Source organism: Mustela lutreola, chromosome 12, assembly GCF_030435805.1.
Source record: "Mustela lutreola isolate mMusLut2 chromosome 12, mMusLut2.pri, whole genome shotgun sequence".
In the NCBI taxonomy this organism is placed as follows: Eukaryota; Metazoa; Chordata; class Mammalia; order Carnivora; family Mustelidae; genus Mustela; species Mustela lutreola.
In genome coordinates this window covers 3,241,990-3,267,796 of record NC_081301.1, presented here as the reverse complement: position 1 = coordinate 3,267,796, position 25,807 = coordinate 3,241,990, and the positions used below count along the sequence as shown (strand labels likewise).

General features: G+C 61.9%; 2 protein-coding genes across 2 annotated transcripts in view; one reads left to right on the top strand and one right to left on the bottom strand.

Moving 5' to 3' along the window:
• Positions 1 to 17,199, top strand: part of STKLD1 (serine/threonine kinase like domain containing 1) — a 20,004-nt gene extending 2,805 nt beyond the window's left edge. The window contains exons 5-20 of the mRNA XM_059143028.1: positions 1,716 to 1,760; positions 3,193 to 3,267; positions 4,329 to 4,430; positions 6,413 to 6,483; positions 7,244 to 7,359; positions 8,615 to 8,733; positions 9,188 to 9,351; positions 9,854 to 9,981; positions 10,926 to 11,009; positions 12,291 to 12,407; positions 12,732 to 12,872; positions 13,703 to 13,831; positions 14,449 to 14,577; positions 14,654 to 14,782; positions 15,940 to 16,080; positions 16,361 to 17,199. Coding sequence (XP_058999011.1) covers positions 1,716 to 1,760; positions 3,193 to 3,267; positions 4,329 to 4,430; positions 6,413 to 6,483; positions 7,244 to 7,359; positions 8,615 to 8,733; positions 9,188 to 9,351; positions 9,854 to 9,981; positions 10,926 to 11,009; positions 12,291 to 12,407; positions 12,732 to 12,872; positions 13,703 to 13,831; positions 14,449 to 14,577; positions 14,654 to 14,782; positions 15,940 to 16,080; positions 16,361 to 17,199 — 2,529 coding nt within the window. The remainder of the gene's footprint in view (positions 1 to 1,715; positions 1,761 to 3,192; positions 3,268 to 4,328; positions 4,431 to 6,412; positions 6,484 to 7,243; positions 7,360 to 8,614; positions 8,734 to 9,187; positions 9,352 to 9,853; positions 9,982 to 10,925; positions 11,010 to 12,290; positions 12,408 to 12,731; positions 12,873 to 13,702; positions 13,832 to 14,448; positions 14,578 to 14,653; positions 14,783 to 15,939; positions 16,081 to 16,360) is intronic.
• Positions 16,948 to 25,807, bottom strand: REXO4 (REX4 homolog, 3'-5' exonuclease). The gene is made up of 8 exons (XM_059141627.1): positions 25,431 to 25,807; positions 23,371 to 23,726; positions 21,939 to 22,076; positions 21,516 to 21,709; positions 20,250 to 20,338; positions 19,095 to 19,169; positions 18,539 to 18,613; positions 16,948 to 17,881 (listed from the first exon to the last, which is right to left on the bottom strand). The coding sequence occupies exons 1-8, from the start codon at positions 25,647 to 25,649 to the stop codon at positions 17,750 to 17,752; spliced, it is 1,278 nt and encodes a 425-aa protein (XP_058997610.1). The 5' UTR covers positions 25,650 to 25,807; the 3' UTR covers positions 16,948 to 17,749.

Sequence of the window (25,807 nt, the reverse complement as noted above, 5' to 3'; positions counted from 1 at the left end):
CGGGCCGGCGTGGAGGAGGAGGGGGCAGGGGCTGGCCCAAGGTCACACCAGGCTAAGGGCAAGACCTCGATGGGCCTTTCCACCACGTCCTCACCAGGGCTGGCGTGGCAGGGTGGGGTACGAGCTGCAGAGGGCGAGCGCTTTGTGTGTCCAAGTCAAGGCGGTTCAGCTGAACAGCAGTTGTAGAAGGGAGCTGCGCCATGAGCGTCCCTGGTACCCTCTCGTGGCACATGGTGGTGGCGGGGGTACCGTGGCACTGGGGTTGACTGTGCACATGAGGAGCGTCGCGGGCATCAGCTGCCAGGGCCACCCCTTGTTCAGCCTTCTGCCTGTGGAGCCACTCAGCAGCCTCTGGCCGAGGAGGCTGGGCTTGGAGTCCTGGCCTTCCTCCTGCCCCGCCGCGGGCTGGCGGTGCGGCCGGGCCCCACTGTCTCATGGGCCGGTGAGGCTGGAGCCCACTGCCTTCTGGGCAGTCAAGGAGCTTAGTAAAAAGCCAGCCAGTCTTTCTTTTTTCAAAAAATGGGGGTGGGGTACAGGTAGGGCTTTGTGTTTCTTTCTGGTCTTTTCCCTGAGCACGTATAAACTTTGTCTTGACAAGAATGCTGCGGAGATGGTTAACGTACCTTTCCCCACTCAGTGTCTTACAGACCCTATCTCATGCCACAGACACGGCTTCCTCCTCTCTTGGCTCTGGCAGCCACGCGCCCCCACTGCTCCGGGTGCTGGAACTGACCAGGCATGCCCTCCTGTACCATAGGCACTTGGCCTATTCTTGATTTTTCACTCTGCGTAAACAACTCTGATAAGCAACTTTTTTGAGGATCCATGGTATCCTTGGGGTAAATTCCTAGGGGTGAGGCTTCTAGGTCAAAAGATGGGACATTCTGGAGGCTTTCAGTGTGTTTCGGCCAAAGTCACCTATACATACGCATGAGTTCTGGCACAGGAGGAACAGAAGACGTATCTGGGGTCTGTAAGGATCTGGGAATAAGCCACTGTCTGCATTTTCATCTACGATCACCCCCAATTACAAGGGTTCATCATTTGGCAGCCTTATGAGGAGGAGCTCTGGGTGAGGGCCTGGTGTTAGATGTGATAATATGCCCCTGCGGTCAGCCACCAAGTACGTTGGAGACTTGAAGCCTGCTGCTGCCCTGCCCACGGATCCCACTTTCCCTCTCCATGCATTCCCCCGCTGCCCCACATTCAGGGACAGCGACAGTCTTCCCAGTTCAGGTAAGGAATGAAGTGGTGAGGTCGATACTTTGCCAATCAGAGCAGAGCTGTTTGGCTCTAGTGGCAACACATTATTTTCTCCCCTGCTTTCAAGATGGTGAGAATGGATCTGCGAATGATTGGTCAGAGTTTGTATTACGCTATCCTCAACTTCTCCTTGCCATGGGAGCAAAGGTGTTCTAATCGCTGAGTATTTTTGGATCCTTGACTTAGGAACATATCTAGGCCTCATCGAGTGCCACGTGGTAGAAGCCTGGCACCCCTGTGAATAATGATGGTGGTGATGGTGATGATGGTGATGATGGTGCCGGTGATGATGGTGATGGGGGACAGTGCTGATGGGGATTGATGACGATGGTGGTGTGGATGATGGTGATGGTGGCAGTGATGTTGATCGTGGTGACAGTGGTGAAGATGATGATGATGATGGTGATGGGCTGACTACACATTGACTGAGTTAGGCTCTTGTACCCCTACAGGTGGAATGTATCGATGAGCATCAGGCCAATGAGGCCCTGGAGGAGGTAATTCTCGGGGGCGGGGGGGTCCCTCTCGAGAGGACACGATGCAGAGCACACAGAGACTGTTCTGTCCTCTCCTATGGAGTGATCGGATAGAAGCCTCGGTGGAGGCGTGGAGGCAGGGTCAGAACCAGATTTTGCCCCATGCTGTGAAGCCAGAAACCCCAGGTCACGAAGGGAGTCTGTGCCCAAAACATTCATTTCTAGATCAGGCACTGACAACTTAGAATATATGTTCTCCGAGAATACAAGGTTTCAGTGTTCCCTAGGGCCCAGGGCTAGTCTATCAAGAACCATCTTTTATTTTTTTTATTTTATTATTTTTTAAAGGTAATGGGAATCTTTTTTTTAATATTTTATTTATTTGACAGAGATCACAAGTAGGCAGAGAGGCAGCAGAGAGAGGGGAAAGGAAGCAGGCCCCCCGCTGAGCAGAGAGCCCGATGTGGGGCTCCATCCCAGGACCCTGGGATCATGACCTGAGCCGAAGGCAGAGGCTTAACCCACTGAGCCACCCAGATACCCCAAGAACCATCTTTTAAAACATTGTTCCTTCATTTATAAAAATATTAGTTACAGTAGAAAATGTGGGAACTCTAGGACTATCATCGAACAAAGAAAATGCGCATTCTTTTCCGTTCCCTCAGTCAGCCCGTCACCCCACCGAGAACATCCTGATTTACAATAACAGCAGTGGCAGCATGGGCACTTGGATTTGCTGGACAAAGGCTCTGAGCAGTGTTTCTTTGTTTCCCTTGAATCTCCCCTGACCCACACGTGTCCTCCCAGCGGATGGTTACTTGTCTGCCTTCTTTCTGGAATCCCCGGCTCCCGAGCTTTGCCAGCAAACAGCTGTCCGGTCCACGGTGTGCCCGCTGCACCGTCAAGGGGCCGGGCACATGCTGGTAAAGCGGAGACTGTGGGAGACCGCACCAACTGTGTGGGCCCTTCAAGCACCTTCAGCCGGGAGCGGGGCCCTGGGGCCTGGAGTGTGTGCCACGCAGGAGGCGAGCTGGGCGCACGTGTGACCGTGTCCCACGTCCCTTTGGCCACCACCTGCTCCAGCTGCCCCTGACAGGGCTTTCTTTCCTCTGCAACAGACACTTTGCCTGCACCAGCTCCCCTTAGCCCCCCTGAGGCCCCTGTGAGGCAGATACCACCGTCACCGCCGTTTTCAGATGAGGCTGGAGGCTCAGAGACGTTGAAGAGCCTCTCTTCGGTCACACAGCACAGCCAGCAGCACATGCTGGAGAGACAGGCCCCCAGCAGGCTGTCTGGCTCTGCAGCAGCAGGCCGCAGCCCCTCCTGGCCACCCGCTCCCCAGCCCTACGCGGAGCTGGAGGCGGTGTCTGTGTGGGGGTCCGTGACCCAGAAGCAGGAGCTGAGAAGCGGGATTGCTCGAACGTCTCCACTTGCTCCGCACTTGTCCCCGCAGCTGATGCCGCTGCTGAAGCTCCAGCACGCCCACATCTCCAGCTACCAGGAGCTCTTCCTCATATGGAACAGTGAGGTGGGTGCGAGGGACACCTTACGGCTCAGCGGCCATTCGGTGGCTCCGGGAGCAGGTGGACTGAGCTCAGAGCACCCCAACGCCATGATAAGCCCCAGGGCCACAATGGCAGGGACTCTAAATGTGGCCACCCTGACTCAGCACGTACTGGGGGCCCTGCAGGGGGCCAGTAACAGCTGAGGGGGAAGCAAACATGAAACAAACAAAACCACAGCCAAGTGGGGTTCAGCTCAGGGCCCTGTGAGCCCCCGCGCCCCGCACTTTAGCCCAGAGGTTATAGGACTTCTTCTCTTTACAGCGATCCAGAATCTTGCGAATTATTCCAGATGAGACAGGGTTCGGGGGAGGGCGAGCAGGGGTGGGTCGGAGGGCCCGGAGGTGGAGAGGGCCGCAAGGCTTCCTGGCTAGGGTCAGACCGTAACTGGACGTCCCCATTAGGGTCCTCGTCTGGGGTGGACAACCACAGGTTTGAGCAGGAGTGGAGGGTCCCCTCATACACGTGCCCCCTGTCCAGCTGGGGCCTGAGAACAGCCTTAGGGAGGGGCCATCACTGTGTGCACCCTGAATATTTCCTGAGCACCCCGTAACACTCTCGAGGAACACTCGAGGGGGACACTTGACTGTGGAAGGAAAGCAGGGGCCTCTGGGAGCACTGAGCTGAGGCCCCTGACCCGGTCCACGGGAGCCCCCTCCAGGCAGGCTCCTCCGAGGAGGAAGCAGACCGAAGCTAAGCCCTGAAGAATAGAGAGTCACCCTGGGAAGAGGCACAGGCATCTGTGACTGCCCCGGCCAGTAGGCCAGGGCTGCTTTCAGAAAAGTCAGAGGAGCTTCGTGTGGTTGGAGCTGGGGTGGAGGGGGAGGGGGCATCAGTGAGGCCTGAGGCGTGAGCAGGAGCTGCCCGTGGGTGTGAGTCCCCACCGCTGACTATGCTCCCGCAGCCGCCGGGCATGGTGGCCCCAGAGGAGGCAGGCCCCGGGGCAAGGAACCTCGCCGAGACGCCCAGGCCTGGGCTTTGGGCATCAGGACGGCGGCATTTGGCTAAGACCTCATGTCCCCATCAGATTTCCTCTCTGTTCCTCTGCCTGGTGATGGAGTATAACGAGGGAAGCTTCCAGAAGATCATCGAGAAGAAGAGGGAGACAAAGATGATCATCGACTGTGAAGTAAGACAGACTCTAGGGGACGCCGGGCCTGGGGACCATGATGCTACTGGCCAGGTTGTTTCTTACGTTTACGTGTGGAGGGGTTTGTGTGGTGGACTGTGCACGAGTGTTCAGTGCACAGCTCAGGTCACTGTACACAGGCAGACACTCATATAACCCCTGTCCCCGATCGAGATGCAGAACCTTCTGGAGCTCCAGAAGTCCCTGGCCCTGCCCGCGGTTGGACTTCTGTCTCCAGAGACCCTTCTGCCCGCCCTGAAGTCCCCAGTAATGGACTCACGCTCATAATGGCACGTCGCTGCTGTGTCTGGTTTTTTATGTGAGTGGATCAGGAAATGGTCCCCAGCATGGCTGGGCACTGCCCCGTTGTGTGGTCACCTCGGTCTGTGCGCGGCCTAGTGCTGTGAGCCTGCGGGGTGTTTCCAGCTTGGGGCTGCTGCCATGAACACTGCCGGGCGTGCCGACTCGTGGACCTAATCACTCATGAGTGACCTAATCACTCATCTTCTCTGGACAAAGCCCTGGGCGTGTAGTTGTTGGATTGTAGAGCAGTGCCAGTCGACGTGCCAACGATGTGGCTTGGTTGACTTGGGGGTATTCCCAGCACAAGGGGTAAGCCTTCCAGTGCCTACTTCCTGGCCAACACTTCAGTCTTTTTCATTTTAATTGAAAATTGCATTTTAATTTGAGTTATTATGAGTAACCACAGGGAGTGCTTTTTAGCTACTTGGCTTTTGTGTCTGTTCAAGTCTTCTGTCCATTTAAACAGTGGGGTTGTCTGTCTTTTCTTATTGATCTGTAGGTGTTCTTTACATACTGCGGATATGGGCATCCAGAGTGTCTGTCTTCTCTCAGTCTGTGTCTTTTGATGAACGGAAGTTCTTTTTTTTTTTTTTTTTAAGATTTTATTTACTAGAGAGAGCGTGTGCACCAGGGAGAGGGACACGCAGACTCCCCGCTGAGCAGAGCGCCAGATGCGGGACTGGATCGCAGGACCCCAGGATCCTGACCCTAGCCAGGGCCAGACACTTAACCGAGCCACCCGGGTGCCCCCAGAAGTTCTTAACTGTAATGAAGGGAGTTTATCAATGCTCCTTTTATCATTAGCACCTTTGAGCCGGTGAGAGCCTGCCCTCCAAGGTCATGAAGATATTTCCCCTTGTCTTCGGAGCTAGGTCATTTTTGGTTTCACATTAAGCCTATGATCCACCCTGAGTAAATTGTGTCTGCTTTTGCTCTGGGCCCCCTCTGCTCGGCCGGCCGCCAGGCATCATCTCACCCCCGAGGGCTTCTTGAGGGCCAGGCCACTCCTCTCCCAATGTGGACCTCAGGGGTAGGCTCTGGAGTGGGTTTCAACGTTTCCGTTGGCGGCGGAACCCTTTCAAGCACAGGGTGTTCTCAGACACCCAGCAAGGAAGGTGAAGCTTCTCTGAACGAGGGGCACAGGAGGACGGGTGGCAGGTACAGGGAAGAAGCCCGGGGTTCCACTCACTCAGCCCGTCTCTGACACCCTTGGGTAGAACCTAGGGTTCCTCGGAACCTGGTTTGAAAATCCCTGCCCTGGAGACTGGCCAGATCTCGCCTCCGACACACGGGGTTTCCAGAACGTTCTTTGTCAGAGCTCTTTTCCTTCTAATGACATGGCAAGGCAGGCCCCAATGTAGGCAATAAAGGCTTCGCTATCTCTGATACCCACAAGGGGTGGGGCCCGGGTGGGGGTATCTCCGTGTGGCTGCAGGGGTGTGGGGTCTGGAAGCGAGGGCGTGCCCCGTTGGGAGAGCCCTGCGCACGTTAGCCTGAAAGGGACCCGAGGCAGAACTCTTTTGCGCTGGCTCTGAGCGCTTCAGCAGCGTGGGGCCCATCTGAAGAAGCAAGAACATTCCATGATTCCCTGGCTGCTCCTTGGGTGGCTGACCTGCCTCGGCCAGTTGCTGCCGGGAGTCCCCCTCCCCCAACCCTGGCGTCTCTCACTCTTTCCCCAGTGGATGCAGAACGTGCTGGGCCAGGTTCTGGACGCTCTGGAGTATCTGCACCAGCGGGACATCCTCCACAGGTGACCGTGGGGGCCAGGCTGCTGCAGGGCAAAGGGCCCAGAGTCCCCTCAGGTGCCCTGCCCCAGGACCTGGGAGCGAGGCAGGGCGCAGCACAGCCCCAGAGAAGCGCGGGCACCTTTCCAGAGCCCCTCCCGGCCTTCTGGCAAGTGCTACCCGCTCCACGTCACCCGCACTGATTCACCCAGCATCGGGAGTAGACGTGACCGGGCAGGTCCGTTCGTTCTGAAGTGCAGGGGGAGCGGCCAGATAACAGCGCCGGGAAGCAGATTAGGCTGCACGGTCCCGGGGCTGAGCCTTCGACCCGCCCGCGGCAGGGCTCCAGCGTCCACAGTCTGCAGGGGCTGGCGACGGCCGCAGACTGGCTCAGTACCTGATGTCAAGGAGGGAAAAACCCATGTGGACCCCGTGTACAAAGAAAATGCCCACGATTTCGTGTTCACGGCACCAAACGTTACGAAATGGTTGAAAACCAGTCCCCAGAACAAACGCATAGCTGAGATCCGGAAGGAGGCAGCAGATGTGAGCAGAGGAACGGCAGAAGGGCTGGAGCGCTCCTACGTGGAGCTGCTTGTTTGGGAGTTTAAAATAACTGAGTGTATTTTATTTCTGCAGGAAACACTATTTTAAAAGTGGGCCGCGAAGGGGGCATTTGGGGAGAGGAGGGCCGAGCTGGGCGTGCGGCCGGGGGGCCGTGGCCCGCAGGCCGTGGGTGGGAAGGCAGGCAGGCCCCCAGAGGACAGTCCCCCCTCTTGGTTTCAGGAACCTGAAACCCTCCAACATAGCCCTCGTCAGCGACAGCCATTGCAAGTTACAGGACCTGAGCTCCCACGCACTGATGACGGACAGACCCAAGTGGAACATCCGCGCGGAGGAAGGTGGCCGGGGTCCTCCAGGGCTGTGGGACAGCAGTGGCTGGGGGTGTGGGGGAGAGGCCCTGCACCGGGGTGGTGTCGCTGCCGGAGTCCAGAGGGAGTGGCTGGAGCTGGAACAAGGCAACATCAAACCTTCCCTTTCTTTCTTTTTTTTTTTTAAGGTTTTATTTATTTATTTGACAGACAGAGATCACAAGTAGGCAGAGAGGCAGGCAGAGAGAGAGAGGAGGAAGCCGGCTCCCCGCTGAGCAGAGAACCCGATGCGGGACTCCATTCCAGGACCCTGAGATCATGACCTGAGCCGAAGGCAGAGGCTTTAACCCATGGAGCTGCCCAGGCGCCCCAAACCTCTCCTTTCTCAGAAGGTCCCCACAGACCCCCCATGGACTTATGTGGGTTCCAAGGAGACCTCCTTGCCTGGGTTGTAATCACCAAGCCGGGGTTGGTGCAGGGAATCAGGGTCCAAAAGACACCCGGAAAACATTCACCTTCAAGGGAAGAGATGGGGGGCTAGTGGATGCCACACACCGAGGAGAGCCGATTTCTTTCCTGAGTCCTATAAATCACTGAGGCGATGGCAGCCGCAGGGAAGCAGGGGAGATGGGTTCTCCCTCCCTTGAAAACACAGCGGGGCCGAGGGAGCTGGGCTTCAAGCCTATACCCGCTGTCCTGGGTGGAGAGAGGAGCCGTAGCTGAGACTTTCAGGGTCCTGCCCCAGAGGCTAAATGCGTGGGTAGGCGGACAGCTGGGCGGATGGGTGAGTGGGTAGATCTGCCGGAGGTGTGGGTGGCAGGGGTCCTTGGAGTCGGGGGTCCCCCGCTGTACCGTCTGGGGGGAAGGAAGGTCCGGAGAAGGAGGGCTGCCCAAGGGCTCAGGAAGCAGCAGACCAGCGACCCTCTCTTTGGCTCCTTATCTGGGGTTCAGGTTTAGAAACGAGGGTGAGGCAACCAGCATTCTGCCTCCAGGTTCCACCTTTAGAGGAGCAAGGTGTTTAAAGAGGGGGGAGGTTTTGGCCTTCTTGGCACACGCCTCTTTCGAACCACGTGTGCAGCCACGTTGGGCACGAAGACGTGAGTGTGCGCACTCGGGCCGACCTGGCTGCGCACGAGCCCAGGCGGGCGGCCTCACGGGCTGAAGGCCAGGGCTCTCTTCCTTTTCGCCCACGGACCGTTCGTCCCCACCGCCCCTTCCCTTCTGAGCCGCTTGCTCCCCCGCGGAGCACAGGCCTCCTGCGTCCGACACCTTCTCCCGCCAACAGACCCTTTCCAGAAGTCCTGGATGGCCCCTGAAGCCCTCAACTTCTCCTTCAGCCCCAAGTCGGATGTCTGGTCTCTGGGCTGCATCATTCTGGACATGCTCAGCTGCTCCTTCATAAACGTGAGCTGCCTTCCGGCTGCCCCCTCTGCCGCGCCCCGGACCCCGCACCCCGCATCCCCGGAGAGCCGGCCCCGCCCACCTTGGCTCGAAAGGGACACCTTCCCCCGACCCGCAGCCTCCTGCCTTGCTCCGCACCTCCACGGTGGTGAGGCACCCCCGCCCTTGGCCTTCAGAGGCCTGGCACGTTGGGGACGATGACGGAGATACACCACCCCATGGCTAACCCGCATGGGGGGCTCCCTGCCTCCTTGTGGAGGAGAAAAGCGAGTTCACGTGCCCCTGCTGGCCCACGGTGGGGTACAAGCCAAGGAAACGACCCTGGCGGGCCTGAACGCGCCTCGGGACCTCAGGCAGCCGTGCAGGCTCTCGTGGTGTCTTTCCACCTCTGGCCCTCTTGCCAGCTCGCCCCGGGGCACCGTCTGGGTCAGGCCCACGAGCAGTACTGTCCCCTCAGAGAACAGAAGCCATGCATCTGCGAAAGTCCCTCCGGCGTGACCCAGACAGGCTGGGGGGCGTCCTGCAGACCCTGGAGGAGAAGAAGATCCCCAATGTGAGAAGCTTCTGTTCTCTCCTGCCTTTAATGCTGCAGATCGAGCCCTCAGAGCGAGTGACAATCAGGTGACCCTGGGGGCTGTGGTTGTATTTTAATCTTGCCACGTGTCTCCCGCCATCTGTCCACCGTCCCGCACGCATTGCCACTCGGTGAAATGCGCTGACCCCTCCGGGGCCCACTGGGCTTTCCCAAGCGTGGTCTGTCTCAAAGGGCAGTAGCGGCACGCACGCCTCTGAGTGCCGGAGCCCACAGAGCCGGCCTCTCCCTTGCGCGGAGGCAGAGCCCCGGGGACCCGAAACGTGTTCTAATGTAGTCGATCTCCCCGTGAGAAGGAAGAAAGAGACACAGCGGATCTGGCCTGGGTTCTTCATGCCAAGGCGGTTGTCAAATCTGATCCTTCAGTGTATTTTATGGAGGAACGGTCCCCACCTCCCTGCGCTCCCGCACCTGCTGGGTGCGCTGGCACCGGCAGGAGGGCGGCTGCAAACAGGAGGGTGGAGGTCGGGCGTCCGCCTGCCTGGCCAGGGTGTGCCGGAGAGCCCAGCGGCCGTCTCCCCTCCGCTCCAGGGATGTGATCATCACCTTCGTGAGCCACCACTTCCAGTCCTCCAGTGTCGCTCTGGCCCTGCACCAGCAGGTGGTCCCTCCCTTCATCACTGACCTGCTGCTGGAAAGTAACATCGCCAGCATTTTAGGTGATGCTGGGGACTCAGAGGGGGAGGGGGCTGTCATCTCAGCTCTGGGACAGGGAGGGTGGTCAGTGCCTCCCCCCCCCCCCCCGCTACCACACAGTCCCCTGGACTGCTGCACTGCTCGGACCCTTGGCCAGTGTCCCTGTAGGGGCTCTGCCTGCTGAGGTACATGGGCAGGCCTCATTGGAGGGTACTGCTGGCCCAGAGCTCACTCACCACTCAGCACCTCGTTTCCACGTGCGCCCCTGGTCGGGGGCGCCTTGTGGCTCCCAGCACAGGGATGGCACAGTCGCCACCCCAAGGTCTTGGGTGAACCGTGGGCCTAGAGGCCACCTTCAGGTTCCAGGTGGGCTCCCCTCGCCTGCCCCCTGCTCTGGGTGGTCTGCTCACTCTGTTCTCTGCCTCTGCGGCTCCCTGCATGGGCTGCTGGTGAAGGGGACGATTCCCCCCACCTGCCACCTCTGTCCCCACTTCTGGGGAGGGGACACTCATGAGACCCTAACTTCTGTCTTCCTGCGGCTCGCGGCCGGGTCGGGAGGCTTTGTGGGCAGGCAGCTGCGTCCCACGGAAGCCCACCCCCCACCGGCTCAGTGGCCCGGAACGAGTCGCCCTCTCTGAGCAGCACGGGGCCTGTTGGTGGCCGCTCCAAGGGGGTTCCGAGTCAGCAGCGGGATGAGGAAGGGGTCCCCAGTGTGCGTGGCTGGACACTGTGGCACACTGTGGGCACTGGGGTCGTTCTTATGAACCAAAGGCAAAGAGCCCTGCGGGGAGGCCCTTCCCCGAGGCCAGGGCTGACTCTGATCAGTGGCTCGGCCTGCCAAGGGGGGTGAGCAGGGCGCCAGCTCATGGCCGGGCGCGTGGACCTGTGAGCAGTGCCGGCCTCCACACCGGGCCCTGGGCGCCTGGCCCTGAGGAGGCTCCTGCCCACACTGTCCTCTCCCCCACAGAGGTCATGCAGAGCTACTCCAGCAGACCTGAAGTCCAGCTCCAAGCCATGAAGAGGCTCATAAGAATGCCTGCAGATGAGCTAGGTAGACCCCCACGTGCCCTACTCCCGGCTCGCCCTGTGGCCCAGGCCTCTGGGAGGGGGCCTGGGCTCCCCTAACACCTCCAAGGCCTGCTTGTGTTCCCCCTGCTTGGGATCCTTCCGGTGTCACCCCTTCTGCTCAGCAGAAGGGGGGATGGGGTGGCCGTTGGTGTGGAGTGACGGGCCCTCACGGGATCTTAGTGGGGGTCCCGTTCCTTCCACGGTCCCCACGGGGCTGGCCGGGTGGTTGCGGACTGTCCAGTACGGGGCTGAACGGCCCGGCGCGGGGCCCGTGTGCCGCATGAGCGTGGCTGTGGGATAAACTGGGTGCTCGGGGGATGGATCCGTCACACCTTCCCAGGGGCCGCCAGTTACCCCCCACCCGGGACAGCACCGTCCCTCAAGGAGGATTTGTACCTTTTTGCCAGAACAGTGTTTCATAAAAGCCCTCCATTCAACTCACCTCACCAGCCGGACAGTCACACTCACTGGCCCCTCCATCCGTGCATCAGGCCTGCACTGTCCGTTTGTCCTCCCCACCTGTCAACCGTCTGTCCACCTGTCCCTCTGCACAAGGTCTGTTTCGGGGGCTGTGGCCCCGGAGATGGCAGAGACCTGGTTCTGGCCCTTAAGGCAATGGTGGAGACTTCATACTGGCCCCTTGCCTTTCCCTCTTCCTTGTCCTGCCCCCAGACCCCTTCTGGACCTGGGCTGTGGCCAGAAGAGTCCACGGGAGGGGAGACTGTGCCTTCCGGGAGGAGCTGAGGGAGGCGGCCTCGCTGGGAGGCGGGGCAGCTCCACTGGGTCTCGTGGGCCGCACGCCTGTTCTCGCGGGGAGCCTGATACGCAGGGCCGGGGGTCCTTCTCTAATGGTGCAGAGAAGGGGCACCACGGGCACCGGACCCTCCGCTGCCTGCCACCACCTCTCACTCCGCGCGTGCCCCACAGCCAGAGTCCGTGAGACCCACAGACACCCACGCTTGGGCAGTTACAGCCGCAGATTCGAGTCAGGCTGGGTCCACAGCAAGTGGTTCCGTCTCTCTGACCGTGTTTCCTCCTCTCTGAGAGCGCGACAGGAGGACTCTGCCTCGGAGGGCCGCTGGGGTAGGGGCCACCCAGGGCAGACACATCCGCGCTTGTTAATCATGTTCCTCACTCGCCTACTCCCCCGTCCAGGGGCCCGTGCATGAGTCCCAGCAGCATCGGGCTCTCTGGTCTGGTCCGGACGCCCTTCCCGCCCCCTACTCCTGGGTCGGGGCTCAACCTTGCTGCCCCGCCCTGCCAGGTCTGCCGTGGCCGATGGAGCTGGTAGAGCTTCTGGTCGCCATCATGAAGCAACACGAGCGGATCCTCGACGTGCAGCTGTGCGCCTGTTCGCTGCTGCTGCGCAGCCTGGGTCTAGGTGGGTGCTGAACGCGTGGAGTAAAGGCTGGCCCTGGCCCCTTGTCCCAGACCCAGCGGAGCCTTGGAAACCAACCCTGGCTGCGGGGGCCGCTTACTCACCGGCCGTGTGGGCTGGTTAGGTGCCCGCCCCTCCACCCTTGACCCCACCCTGCAGCCAGCGCCCGTGGAGACCTGCTCCGGGACGAGGCTGACCTTGGCTTTCTTCGCGCCAAGTGGGAGCACTACCCACCTCCAACCAGGGAGGGAGCGTCCCCGCAGGCTACCTGGCCTACGACCCCCGGGTACAGGAGGTCACCCTGGGCTCTTCCGTTCGCCCAAGCAGCGCTGGTGCAGGACCGGGCCGCCGAGGTGCTGAGGGGCAGCTCCGTCACCCCCGTGCTGCTGAGCAGCCTGTGGGCCCACCCCGAGTCGGAGCCGCTCCTGGTCATGGTCTACAGCCTGCTCACCATCATCGCCAGCCAGGGTGGGTCTGCTCTGCCCTCCCCGCTTGGCCCAGGGGCCGGGGGGCACCTGCGTCCCTGAGGTGGCGCGGCCACCCGCCTCCACGGGGTCCATTCCACGTGCCCGTCCTTTTGTCTCTTGATGGGAAGCTTCCGGAAGTTCGACTGTCACCTGCTCCCTCCACAAACGTGCAGACGGGGACCAGGTGCCACCGTGGGCTTCACAGGATGTCTTCTGCCTCATGCATCTCCACCTCACGGGGCACCTGGGGTCGGGCAGACACCAGTCAAGCAGGCAGTGGGCGGCAGGACTGGGGATGCTGCGGAGGACCAGGGGCCGCACCCAGCTTGCATTGCTCCCACCTGCCTCCTTGGGTCAGCACGCTTCTTCCTAGTGGACAGCTGGGCCCACAAGCCCTGGGACGCTTGCCTAGACCTCTGTGGCCAGAGTGGGGGGTGCCTGTACTCTGCTCCTCACCCTGCTTGACTGGATCCCACTTTGGGGAGTGAGCAGGGGTGTGATGGATGACTGGTGTAGATCAGAGCCGTCAGGCAAACTGGGTATCGGCTCACCCACCAGGAAAGACAAACACTGCTCCCACTTTAGGAGGACCCAGGAAGCCAGTCCCAGCCCAGTCACGGGATGGGCAATACTGGGACTGGGGATCCAGGGGATGGACCATGTCCTCTTGTTCCGGGGCCCCACACTGGGTATGACTGGCCCAGGAGATGCCCAGAAATGCAGGATGCACGTGCCTGCGGTGGGCAAGAACCAAAGAGGGAGGCGGTATTCAGGGAAGGCTTCCTGGTGGAGGGGCTTCTCCGTGGCCCTAATTCTGGGGCCTGCCCACAGAATCAGCCTCAGAGAAGCTACAGAAGGCTGGGCTGTTCAAGCACATCCTGGAGCACCTGAGCACCTTCTCCACCAACAGGGACATCTGCATCAATGGCCTGAGCCTGCTCTGGGCCCTGATGGTGGACGGTGAGGGGCCCCTCTTCCCACTCTCCTGCTGGGGGGGGCCGTCCTTGCTGCTCCCTAATCGCCTCCGACAGCCCCCACGGCCTGCCCCTTAGACACTCCAGGAGCAGAGCCCACGAAAAGGCTCTTCTGAGCCTGGAAGCTGAAGGGGAAGGGGGCGCGGAGGGGGGCCGCCCCTAGCAGAGGCAGGACCTTATGGACTCCAGGGGCTCCTGCTGTGGGAACCTCTCTACCTGCCGCACATCCTGGGATTTCCATGGGCGGTCCCCGATGGTAGCCTGGCTCTGGCACCCTACTCTCACTCTAGATTCCGAAAAGGGCCCCCGGACTGTGCTGCTTTCTCTCCAGGCCCTGTCTCGGCTCTCCAGCCATCCGGGCGTCTGTTCTGAGGAAAATAGTTTCTGGCCCTGGAGAGCCTGGGAAACCAGAGGGCACTGTCCATACCCAAAGTGAAACATCCCCCAAGACCAATCGCGGACAGAGTCGCTGAACTCAACCCCCGCTTAGCGGCCCTCTCCCTGACAGCTTTGTCTTCCCTGGTGGGGGCCAGAGGGTGTGGGGCGATGTATACAGCAGGCACTCAAGGGCTAGGTGTCTCTGCCATTCTGTGCTGGTTCCAGCGGTCATTGTGAACAAGACCCCTTTGGAGAAAGCCCCCGTCCTCCTCATCAAGGTGCTGGCCTCCTACCCCGGGGACGCAGAGATGGCGGAAGCTGGCTGTGCGGTCTTCTGGCTGCTGTCTTTGCTGGGTGAGCAGTGTGGGCGGGGAAGTGTGTCCCCCCACCCCATCCCAAGGCCACGAGGCCTCAACCAGGCCCTCTGCAGGTTGCATCAAGGAGGACCAGTTTGAAGATGTGGCAGCCCTGTTCCTGCGAAGCATCCGGCTGTGCCAGGACAGAGTCCTGCTCGTGAACAACGCCTACCGGGGGCTGGCCAGCCTCGCGAAGGTGTCTGGTGAGCCTGGCCATGGACGGGGCTACCACTAGGAGGTGGGGGCGACACTCAGCAAGGCGTGTCTGCCAGCTGCCTGCAGACCCAGCCCAGGAGTAGATTCAAAAAAAGGGGAAGAACAGTGTATAGTTTTTTCATCCAGAAGTTGCCATGAAGACTTTCCATTTTGGTTGCACGCTATACTGCCCAAGCACACGCTGGGTGTGCACACGCAGCCCTAGTGGGTTCAGCTTCTCAGAGCACCGCAGGGGCCAGGTCCCCGCTCCGTAACAGGAATGTTCTGCTGTTGCTCAGTGCGCAGCACCTGGCGCGGACGGGTTCACGGCACAAGGCTTCACAGACACTTGGGGCTACAGACTGCACAAGGCTGCCGGCTGGGGTGTGAGCGGGGCTTCAGCCCCTTTGGTATCTGGTTCCAGGGCAGATGCACAGGGTGGGCTAGGCTGGGAGACGAGGGGCGGCCGGGCCTTTGCTTCTGAGCCTGAAACTGTCCAGGCCCGAGGGAGTACGGCCACCCTCAGTACTGGGCGGCCGGTACTACTTCCTACTGAAGAAGGCTCTTCCTTCCTGGTTGGACACCCGGGGCTCCAGGGTCTCCCCCAGCCGCCCACCTCTGGGGAATGGGAGGGGAGGCCGAGGTCCTGAAGACAGAAGGGATCCGGCTCAGGATGGAGGGGGTGGTCCGAGCCCAGGACCACCCACTGGCTGGGAGACTCCAGTTGTCCCCGAGTGTCCGGTCCTCCAGACTCCAGAGGGTGCAAGGGGTGAATGTTCACACAGGTCCCCAGCCCGAGTCAGGGTCTAGCCCAGCTGGGGGTGTACGTGTGCAGTGCTGGGGTTCTCCCCCACCACGCCCACCCTGTAGGTGCCCTCTGCCATTCGATCTTGTGTTTCCTGGGCCCCCAGGCTGACAGCACCCAGAGGACAGGAGGCTTCTGCTGGGAGAGGGAGGTGGGGTGTACACGTCCCACCAGGGACACACGGACTTCAGCTGTCCCTGGGCGGCAGGAAGCTGACCTCTGCCAGTGGCTGAGGTCCTTGCTATGCTAAGTGCTTTGGACTCTCTCAATGACCCTGAAAAGTCGGTACCGCTGTCACCCCACTCACTAGAGGACACCAAGGCACAGGCAGCCGGGTAGAGTGCACACCCCTCCCCCCAGAGCTGGCGGCCCTGCAAGTGGTCGTGCCAGAGGAGGGCGGCAGTGGCCTCGACCTCCTCCAGGAGACGTACCAGCTCTACAAGGACGACCCCGAGGTGGTGGAGAACATCTGCATGCTGCTGGTCCACCTGGCTGCCTACGGTGAGGGTCCTCCTCCTCCTCACCCCCCCCCCCACACCAGTGCTGAGGCAGCCCACTCCCAGCTCTAGCCACCGCCACTTCCTGGTGGTTCAACGGGGCGCTCGCTAGGCTCTGTGGGTGATGCCGAGTCCAGGGAGGCAGCAGGCGGGTGGGCTGGGCGGAGCCTTGGGGCCATGGGCCCAGCCTCGTCCTGCCGGCCTCCCCAGAGTGCCCCTGCGGAGGCTGTGGGCCATCAGGCTGGCTGCGCGCTGACCTCAGGACCCCCCTGCTCTGCCCACAGAGGATATCGTGCCAGAGCTGGTGTCCAGTGGCCTCCGGCCCCTGGTCAAGGACATCAAGGAGCGCTTCACCTCCAGCCTAGTGAGTGTTCGCAGGCCCCAACCAGGCCTCCCACCTGCCTCTCCAGTCAGATGCCGGTGGCCCCGAGTCCAGGGGCCCAGACTCAAATCTCCATGTGTATGGTTTCTGATGGCTCTTCTATCTCCAGGAGCTGGTTTCATACGCAGAGACGGTGTCCCTAAGGCTGGAGGCCGTCACGCCACTCAGCTCTGCGCGAGGACAGTCGGCTCTGCCCTGAGGCAGATGCCCCAAGCCCCCACCCCCACCCCCCCTCTCCTGCCCTTTCCTTGTATGTCCCCAGAGCTGCCCGCTGACTGGAGTCCTCCTGAGGCCTGGGGGGGAATGTCCACCTCAGTCCTCCGCAGGGTGAGGCCCAAGGCCAGTGCCTGGCGTGGAAGCGTCCCGGGGGCAGTGCTCTGGGGGCCTGGCTCGGCAGGCGTCACGCAGGCCACGGTGCTGGCCTGGTCAATGCGGCGGCTGGACGCAGCCATCCTCAAGGGCAACAAAGTAACCTCCAGAAGCTCCGCCTCCAGTAAAAACCTGTATTCGTGTTCAGTACCCTCTGTGGGCTTGGGTCTTCCTCGGGCAGCAGTCAGGCGGCTTGGTCAAGTCTGGTGCTTTGGGCACTCAGTGCAACCCCCAGCTCCCGGCCACTCTCACTCCTGGGCCAAACCCACACGAGGCTCCAGTCCAACAGCCGGGGCTCAGCACGTCCGTCTCAGAAGGGGAGAGGCCCCGACTTCTGGGAGTGACCGCCGTCGCCGAGCTCAGACAACCTGAGCCTCACCACCGCAGCTTGGGCCCTGCCCTTAAACTCGGGGGGAGTATAGGTGGGGTGGGGGCGGGGGCTGACGGAGGAATGGCGGCCTCAGAAATCCTCAGCCACAGCTAAGCCCCACATGGGGCCGGGCCCGCGAGGCCAGGGCTCTTTCCGTGACTCAAGGCAGAGGAAGGAGTGGGCCCTCCCCCCAGCCAAGGAAGGCGCGGACAACCCCGCAGACAACCGGGTACTTTCCATGCCCGGGACCTGGCACATCCCCAGCAAAGCTGCCACCAAGCTGCGGTGACAGCATGGTGCAGGCGGCCCCACCCCCGTCCTGCCAGAGCTCCAGGTGCCCCTCCTTGTCCGTCCCCACCTGCCACCGCCTGGGACAGACACTCCTGCCCGCGCTGCCCGGCCCCTGGGTGCGGGGCGGGGCACCTGCTCTCAGACCACAAACTCCGAGGGAAGCAGCAGTTCTCAGCAGCAGCCCGCGACCTGCCACCAGGACGGAGCATGAGTTTCGACTGAGATGCCGCTCTGGGCAGGCCCGAGTTGTCCCATGTTTGGTCACGACCGCTTGCGGATGGAGACGCGGCCACCGTCTGGGGCGGGGGCTGCTGGGCGCCTGTCCTGGGCTGTCCTCTCCCACTCCTTCTTCACCAGGATGTACAGTCTCATTGCTGTCTGGGCATCCTGAATCTAGAGCACACAGACCACTGTGACTGTCCCTGCAGGTGACAAGCACAGCCACGGGCCACCCAATCCCCCAACTGCCCGAGCACTAGACACTGGGCATGCACAGGAGAAAGCCAAGCAAAGCAGGGGTCAGGGACTTGGTCCTGGCCGGGCTTTGGGACCTCCGGGGCCCCGCTTACGGGAGAAGAAAGGAACCCAAGGAGGGGCACGGACAAGGACGCTCCTTGTGATGCACAGACACACGGACACGCAGGCGGGAGGGCAGGCTCTGAGCGGGAGGCGGACCGAGGCCACGATGTGGGGGCCGGGTTCCACAGGCCTGCCTGGTGCCCACACTCTTTGGCCTCAGCCTTGGAGCCTGTCACCAGGCCCAGCGGACCAGCCAGCTTCGGCTACACCAGCCTAAAAGGCCTTCAGTCTGGATGGGGAGCTTTGTCTCCAAATGACTGCAATAATGGTAGTTTTTGTGTTCAGTGTTTAGCAGCTAAACGTGAACACTCAGGATGCAGTGAATGTCCTGTGAGCCCACTCTTGTCTCCTCAGTTTTACAGACCCGGGGCCTTCCAAAAAGAAGTCCTCCAGGCCCCTGACCGGGCGCCTTGGCTGCACGGTCGGGGATGGCCTCCAGTCCGGAGGACTCGCACCCCAGGACACACTCACCGAACAGTGCTCGGCCTCCTGCACCCTGATCCCCAGGAGCTTCTCTGCAAGCAGCTTCAGAGATGGCCTTCCACTCTGCCGGGGGAGGGGACAGCACAGCGCACGCTGGGGGGCAGCCTCTGCTGGCGCGAGGGGTGGAGGGGTGGGTGCCGCACCAGGCCAGGGGTAGGGCCAGTCACCTCGAGCCCAACCCAGGGCCCCTCAGTGTGCCTTCACCGGAGGCGTCGGGGTCCCCCCGGGCTGGAGCCGGCCGTCGGCCGGAGAGGAGGGCCCGGGAAGGAGCCGGCACCTCCGCTGTTCAGCCCCAGGCCTCCGTGGCAGCAGGTCCGCGGGCAGCTCCTTCCCCAAAGCCAGGGCTCTTGGCACAGAGCCGGGAGAACCTGCTCTCGCCCACAGAGACCTCTGAGCGCAGCACTCAGATCTCTGCTTTTCCTTTTAACCTTTCAAGAGTTAAAAAGTGACCCAAAACCATAGACCAATCCCCTTTACCGATACGCCGTCAGGAACCAGAGCCCACCACGACACAAGCGGCGGTACCCCTGCTTCCTGTTCATACCTTCACGTGACTCTTGAACGGTTTGTATTTCTGAGTGTCCCGAATCTTCTTCTTGGGGTGGTCGAGAAACAGCACCTGGAAGAGGAGGCTGAGGGTCACGGCGGTGGGACCCCCTTCTCTCAAGTCGCCTCCTATGAGGATCCCTAACACGGAACCCGCTCGAGCGGGAGGACACCGGCGGGAACCGGCCGTCCGAGAGACCGCCATCGCGCTGTGCACGGATGGTGCTTGGCCGTAAGCACCCGGTTACTAAGGACGCAATCCTGAAGCTGGGGACACGGAGACCAACAGCCACCACAGGACCCGCAGGCATGAAGTCCCCACGTGGTGAGCCGGCGTCCCATGTGCGGGAAGTCAGGACAGTGGCGGGCGGCGGCGGCTCCTCGCACAACCTCAGGAGAGAGGCTGGCCGCGCCAGGAGGGAGCAGGAACCGCCGGGAGGGAGCAGGAACCGGCAGGGCGGTGGCCGTTGAGGGTTTACGGCCCCGCCTCACACTGCGTGGACGGCCCACTGTCTGCTTCCACGGTTCCAAATTTTCACAAGGCAATGCAGACCGACACTCAGGGTTGCCTCAAACATCGGAGAACTCCCGGGTTCCCCGGAACACTATTTGAGAAGCCCCACGCCCAGGAAGGAGCCTCCCACTCTGCCTGCCCTGCGCCCTCATCAGGACAGGCGGCTCTGCTCTGCCTACAGCAGAGACCCTCGAGAAGCAGAGGCCGGAGGCCACCGCCTTTGGGGCCCCTGGAGCTTGCCCGCCAGGAGGAAGACCAGGAGCCCTGGACGGTCTGGTGGTCATGGAGGGGTGGCCGCAGGGGACATTCCCCACAGACGGCGGCTCTGACCTCACAGGAGCAGTGGGCCCCGGCCAGCTGGGTGACGCAGCAGCGGCCTGGCTTTGTGTACTGGAATGTGCTAGAGTGCCGGGCACCGGGTCCAGGGGGCATCCCGCTCTGCTGTGAGGACGCAGCAGACATGTCCCCTAACTCACAGTGCCTCAGCTGCCTTTTAGAGAACCAGGAAACGCCAGGCACTCCTCCCAGGGCATGGGAAGAGCCCGGAGACTGGAACCTGGGGCCCTCACTGGGACCGAACGCTGGACGCCGTGATCCTCCCCCCCACCCCCCGCCCCGAGGAGCCGCCGCCCGATGTACCTTCAGGTCGTTGTGCAGCGCGTGTCCGACCAGGATCCGGCCCTTCAGCAAGTCAGCCACTTCCTGCTGAATGACTTCCAGCCTTTCTCCTGACGAGCAGAATGAAGACGCGGCCGTCAGCGCCGCGCACCGCGCCGGGAGCCCTGCACGCCAGCCCCCTGCAGCCCCCTCTGCGGCGCTGGCAGCCGCGCGACGGGAACGCTCGTGTGGCATCTTGGGAGAAGCAGGCTCGGGCTGCGTGCTTTGTGCTTTCCGAGGGGAGAGAAAAACAACAGTGCTCCGCCCGGACAGCAGGAGGCTGCTCCAGACCCTGAGGCCCAGAGGCGGAGTGGCTGGCTCTCCCGGCAGACGCCCCCAGGGCACCCCCGCCCTCACCGTGCCTGCACCCCGTGACTCCGCCTGCCCACCGCCCCACCCCAACAGAGGAAGTTAGATCGGGCAGCCCACCCCACGCAGGACCTATCAAGCCTAGAGCTGAGGGGCTGGCCAGGCCAGGGCACCCCTTGTCAGTCAGGTGTGCAGAGGGAACCCAAGAAGCAGAGAAAGGAGACCCGAGTGGGCCAGGAAGGAGCAGTGTGGCCTGGATCCTGAGAGCTTCCAGGACCTCTCCAGGCCCCTAACCTTGGAGTCCCCCTACGGGGTCTTTCTGGTCTTATTCCCACAGGACGCATCCACCAGAAAACCCTACAGACTCCGCCCTCAGGATGCGTCTGGGTCTGGGGGCTCCCCCGCACCAGGTCACCAGCAGCACATGCTCCCGCTCCCTGTTTCCACCCGCACGGGCCCGGAGTCTCTTCTCGACGTCACGGCCAGAAGGCACCTGCTAGAACCTGAGCCAGACCTCTCACGGCTCCAACCCTCCCGTGGCTCCCCGAAGTCCTCACAAAGACGAGACCCTACGATCTGCCCCGCATCTCCTCCTGACCCCACACTGGCATGGGGTCAGCCTGTCTGGGTGACACAGAGGTGGGGACACCAATGTGTCCGCGAGGTTTCTGCCCACAGTCACCGCAGCCGAGGTAAGACTGTCGGGCCTCCGGCTGTGGCGGGTGCTCCAAACAGGAGGGGGACAAGAGGAAGAAAGCGGAGCTCCCGCCAGCTCAGTCCGTAGAGTGCATGACTCGGTCCCGGAGCTGTGAGTTCAAGCCCCGTGTTGGGTATAGAGGTTACATGAAAAACTAATAAAAAAAAAAAAAAAGAAAAAGAGAAAGGGAGAAGGGACCCAGGCACTGCCCTTCCTCAGGCTCATGGGCCGGGAGGACCCACCCTGCGCGAGGCTCTCCGGCCGTATCCCGCTGACCGCCGTCCTGTAGTCCGTCACCGGCTGGCTGGGCTTGACGTACTTGTCATAGACACACTTCCCGTACTGGTTCACAACGGACACTCGGGCGGCGATGCTCTCCTCCCCCTGGGGGCCCACGCCCACCATCTCACAATCCATGGCTAAGGCTCTAGTCAGGCTGAGGGGAGCCAAAGGTTCCAGCTTAATCAACATGGCGGGACGCAGCCACGGGCACCGAGAACTCTCCACCCACGGCCACGGCCCGCGGGACAAGCTCTCCTCGCTCAGGCTCCTCACGGGATGGGGCGCGCCTGCCCAATTCAATTAGGGTTCAGCCAGGGGCCAGGGACGGAGCTCCCACCCAACCCCGCACCCTCTTGGCCGCCCACAGTCCTGGCCCTGCGCACCCGCCAAAGCCTTGCTCCTTCACCAGCGAGATGCTGCTCACGCTCTGCCCCAGCCGCTTTCTTGCTATCCTGGCCGCCTCGGGGCCCAGAGCCGCTTCGATATCCGCCGGGTCCACGTCATCAAACCAGATGTCTTCTCTACAAGGCAGAGAGGACAGGCTGCGCGCTGGTCCCCGGAGGTGCTGGTGCAGCGCGGGGGCGGGGCAGTGGGGGTGGTCTGCGGCTCCCGCGGACTGACCGGCGCAGGCTGCCGCCTTCCTGTTTCCTACAAGACCGGCTCCTCACCTCCAACTCAGAACCACAGACAAAGGCGGAAACATAAGAACGTTTACCTCGTAAACGCCGGTCTAACAACTACCGATGCTTGTTTCTCAATTGAGAAAGTAGCAGGTTCATCACCAGACATTCAGAAAACACAAACGCAAGGACCATGAAATGGCAAGAATTCGATCACTGAACCACCAATTCAGGCCATGAAATGGAAACAGACTCCCCCTCCGCACCGGGCGGGAGTGAGCTCTAGTGTCCTCACATCGAGGCCTGAACACAGATGCTCCTGCACGTGGCACATCCCTGCCTGGTGAATTCTGTCCTTTGGGCTCAGCTCAATGTCATGTCCTTAGAGATCTCTTCCTCACCCCACTGAGCGGACGCACTCCTCTGGCCATCAGCTGCATGAGCTGCTCCGTCCTGGGGTCTGCCGTGACCACGCGCGCAGAATCCCTACAAGTATCTCATTCTGGCCGTGCCTTCTGCCTGACATCAGCCTCAGGGGGGAGGGCGCCCCTGGCACAGGGACACACGGCAGGCAGGCCAACCCGTCTTTCCTGGACCCTTCAGCGACCCAGGCGACTCACCACCAGCCTGCCTCGCAGACAGGCCACCTCCAGCTGAGCCACTGGTCGTCCCTGCGTGAGTGACCTTCCCCTGGGTCTGCTCAGGAACCACCAGGTGCTGACCCAGCGCCCTGCATCTCACAACCTCCCGGTCCCCGCCCAACACCACAGATGACCACACTGGGGCGGGGGGTCAGGAGCTCGCCCCTGCGCACCCGACTGCACCCGACTCGCCAGATGCGGGAACTGCCCTCAGGCTTGGGTCCTTCCGGCTCTGGCGTGCGTTCACCCCACAGATCTTTACTGGAGGCCTGTTAATGAGAGCCAAGCTCTGCCCTAGGCCCTATCAGGCCCTGGAGATAGAACAGTTACCGAACACACCCTGCCCTCATTCTGCCTCCAAGGACACGAGGAACAAGCCAGGGAGCAGTGTGGGGTAACGTGCTGGAGGGCGTGTGCTGGCGGGGAGGGCGCCAGGCTAGGCCTCCTGGAGGAGACGGGCCGCAGGTGCTGGGGCTCTGTTCTCGGAGATGAGCCCAGGGGGTCGCTGGCCACACAGGGAGGCAGAGGGGACTGGGTGGGCCACCTGTACTCACTCCGTGGGCAGGGCGGGAGGCAAGGCCAAAGTCTCCTCCTTAGCTTTCCGCTTCTTATGCTTGAGGTCTCCTCCTTCTGGAGAAATGCTGCCGTCTGTCCTTTTGCTGGCTCCCGTCTTGCTGTGCTCTGCTCTGCTGGCCTGTGCGGGAGGTGCCGGCACCTTCCTGTCCCTCGGCGATCCTGAAGGGACAGAGGGGACGATGGCCTGGGCGGCCGCGGTCTCCGTCCCCATCTCGCGTCTCTGTGCTGCATCGGGGACTGCTTTTCTCTTTCGTGCGACAATCCTGGGCTGCTTTTTGGATTCCGTCTGAGAGATAAGAGGCTTTTCCGGGGCCTGGGTTGTTCGTTTCAGGAGCTAACAGAACCCAAAAGAAAATACACAACACGTCTCAATTTGAAAATCACGCACAAGATGGAAAACACGTGTACACACGTGTACGTGCACCTCAGTCACAGCGACGTAGCTCTGCTACCCGCATCCCGGACACTCATTTTCACACGGTCTAGGAGGAGCCCTTCCTCACGCCCATCTGAAGCCGGTTGTGGTGAAATGGCTTCTCCACTTGTCTGATTACAACGAGGAATGGATACCTGCTTCCTCGTTCCTACAAAACTTCAAAGCGAGTTTTTCATCTAAGCACCTCCTGAACCACTGAGCAGGGACTACCTGACCTGGAGCCCGAGGGCACTATGTGCGACCCGTTTTCCTATTCACGGTTCATCAAGAGCTACATCAAGAGCTACTTCTCAGGACGCCTGGGTGGCTCAGTTGGTTGGGCCGCTGCCTTTGGCTCAAGTCATGATCCCGGGATTGAGTCCCACATCGGTCTCCTTGCTTGGCAAGGAGCCTGCTTCTCCCTCTGCCTGCCATTCTGTCTGCCTGTGCTTGCTCTCTCTCCCTCTCTCTCTCTGACAAATAAATAAATAAAATCTTAAAAAAAGAAAAAAAAAAAAGAGCTTCTTCTCCCACTGATGAGGCCCTGGAGCCACAGTGGAGGACAGTGTCTGTCACTGTAAAGGACACTCGAGTGACCGGCTCTCCAGCGTTCCACCAGCCCAACCTTCCCCCGGTGCTCCGTTCCCAGCCTGGCTGCTCTCAGCCACAGTGAAGACCCTGGTTATGTGGCCATGAGACAAGACACGAGGAACTGAGTTTCGACTTAACCAGTTCCCACAAGGTTTAAGATTTGGGGAGGGACAGGGTGGCTGGGGACGGACACTGGGGAGGGGTTGTGCTATGGTGAGTGCTGTGAAGTGTGTCCGACTGTGGATTCACAGATCTGTACCCCTGGGGATAATAATACGTTATAAGCCAGTTTAAAAAAAAAAGAAAAAATACACATGGTTTAAATGCAAAAAAAAAAAAAAAAAAAAAAAGGATGGACGGATTTGGTTCCTTGCAGGACACAGAGAAAACACGAGGCTCGCCCCGTAATGACCACCTGCGCACGCACTTCATCTTGCTTTACTTTCCTGGGAGAAAGAGGGGCGTCACGACTCGAGAAACCGTACAGAACCCGGGGCTTCCCCGCGGAACCGCGTCGGCGCTGCCCCCGGACGCGGCATCCCGGGACGCGGCCGCCGCTCCTGCGGTCCGCCCGGCTCACCCCGAGGAACACCGGCCCCCGAACGGGGCTCTGCCCGGCGCCCGCCACGCCCCCGCCGGGGCCGGTTCGGACGGCCCGTTCCCTCCCCCGGAACCAGCCTGGACCCAGCAGCGACCTCCGAGGGGCCCCGAGAATCACGGCGGACCCCGGCGCAGAGAGGGGCGTCGGCGTCCGGAGCGGGGCTGCGGAGCGGGGCCGGTGCCGCCGCGCGGGCCGCCCTCCCGGTCACGCCCCTGCCCTTTCCGGGCGCCCCCTCGTCCGTCCGCCGGGGACGCCAGCGGGACCCCGCGGGCGGGGGATACGGACACGCACCGAGAGGAGCGGGCCGGTCCGCACTTCGAGGCTGCGCGCCGCGGGCAGCCGCCGTCCAGGCCCCGGGGCTCGCGGCCTCCGTCGGGCGGCCTCGCCGGGCCCCACCCGCCCGCCCGCCCGCGCGGCCCCGCCGCCCTGACCTCCCGCAGCGCGCGCCAGTTCCGGGAAAAGTCCTCCGGCGCCTTCGGAGGCCGCGCCACGACGGCCCCGGGGCCGCCTCCCGGCGTCGCGCCCGCGTCCCGCCCTCTGCTCCTCCGGAGGCTCCTCTTCCCGCCCCTCCTCCGAGGGGGCTTGTGTCCGGGCCCCGGCTCGGCCAGGGGGTCGCCCGGGGCGCGCCTGCGGGTCAGCGCCTTGGCCATGCCGCCGCCGCCGTCCGGGGCCCCCGCGGCCCGACGCTAGAGCGCGAGCGGAGCCCGCAGCCCGGGCCCGGAGCCGAGCTCTGCCCAGCGAGCGCAGGCCCAGGCCGGCCCCAAACCCCGACTCCGGGGCCACCCGCCTCCCGCACCCCGGAAGCGAC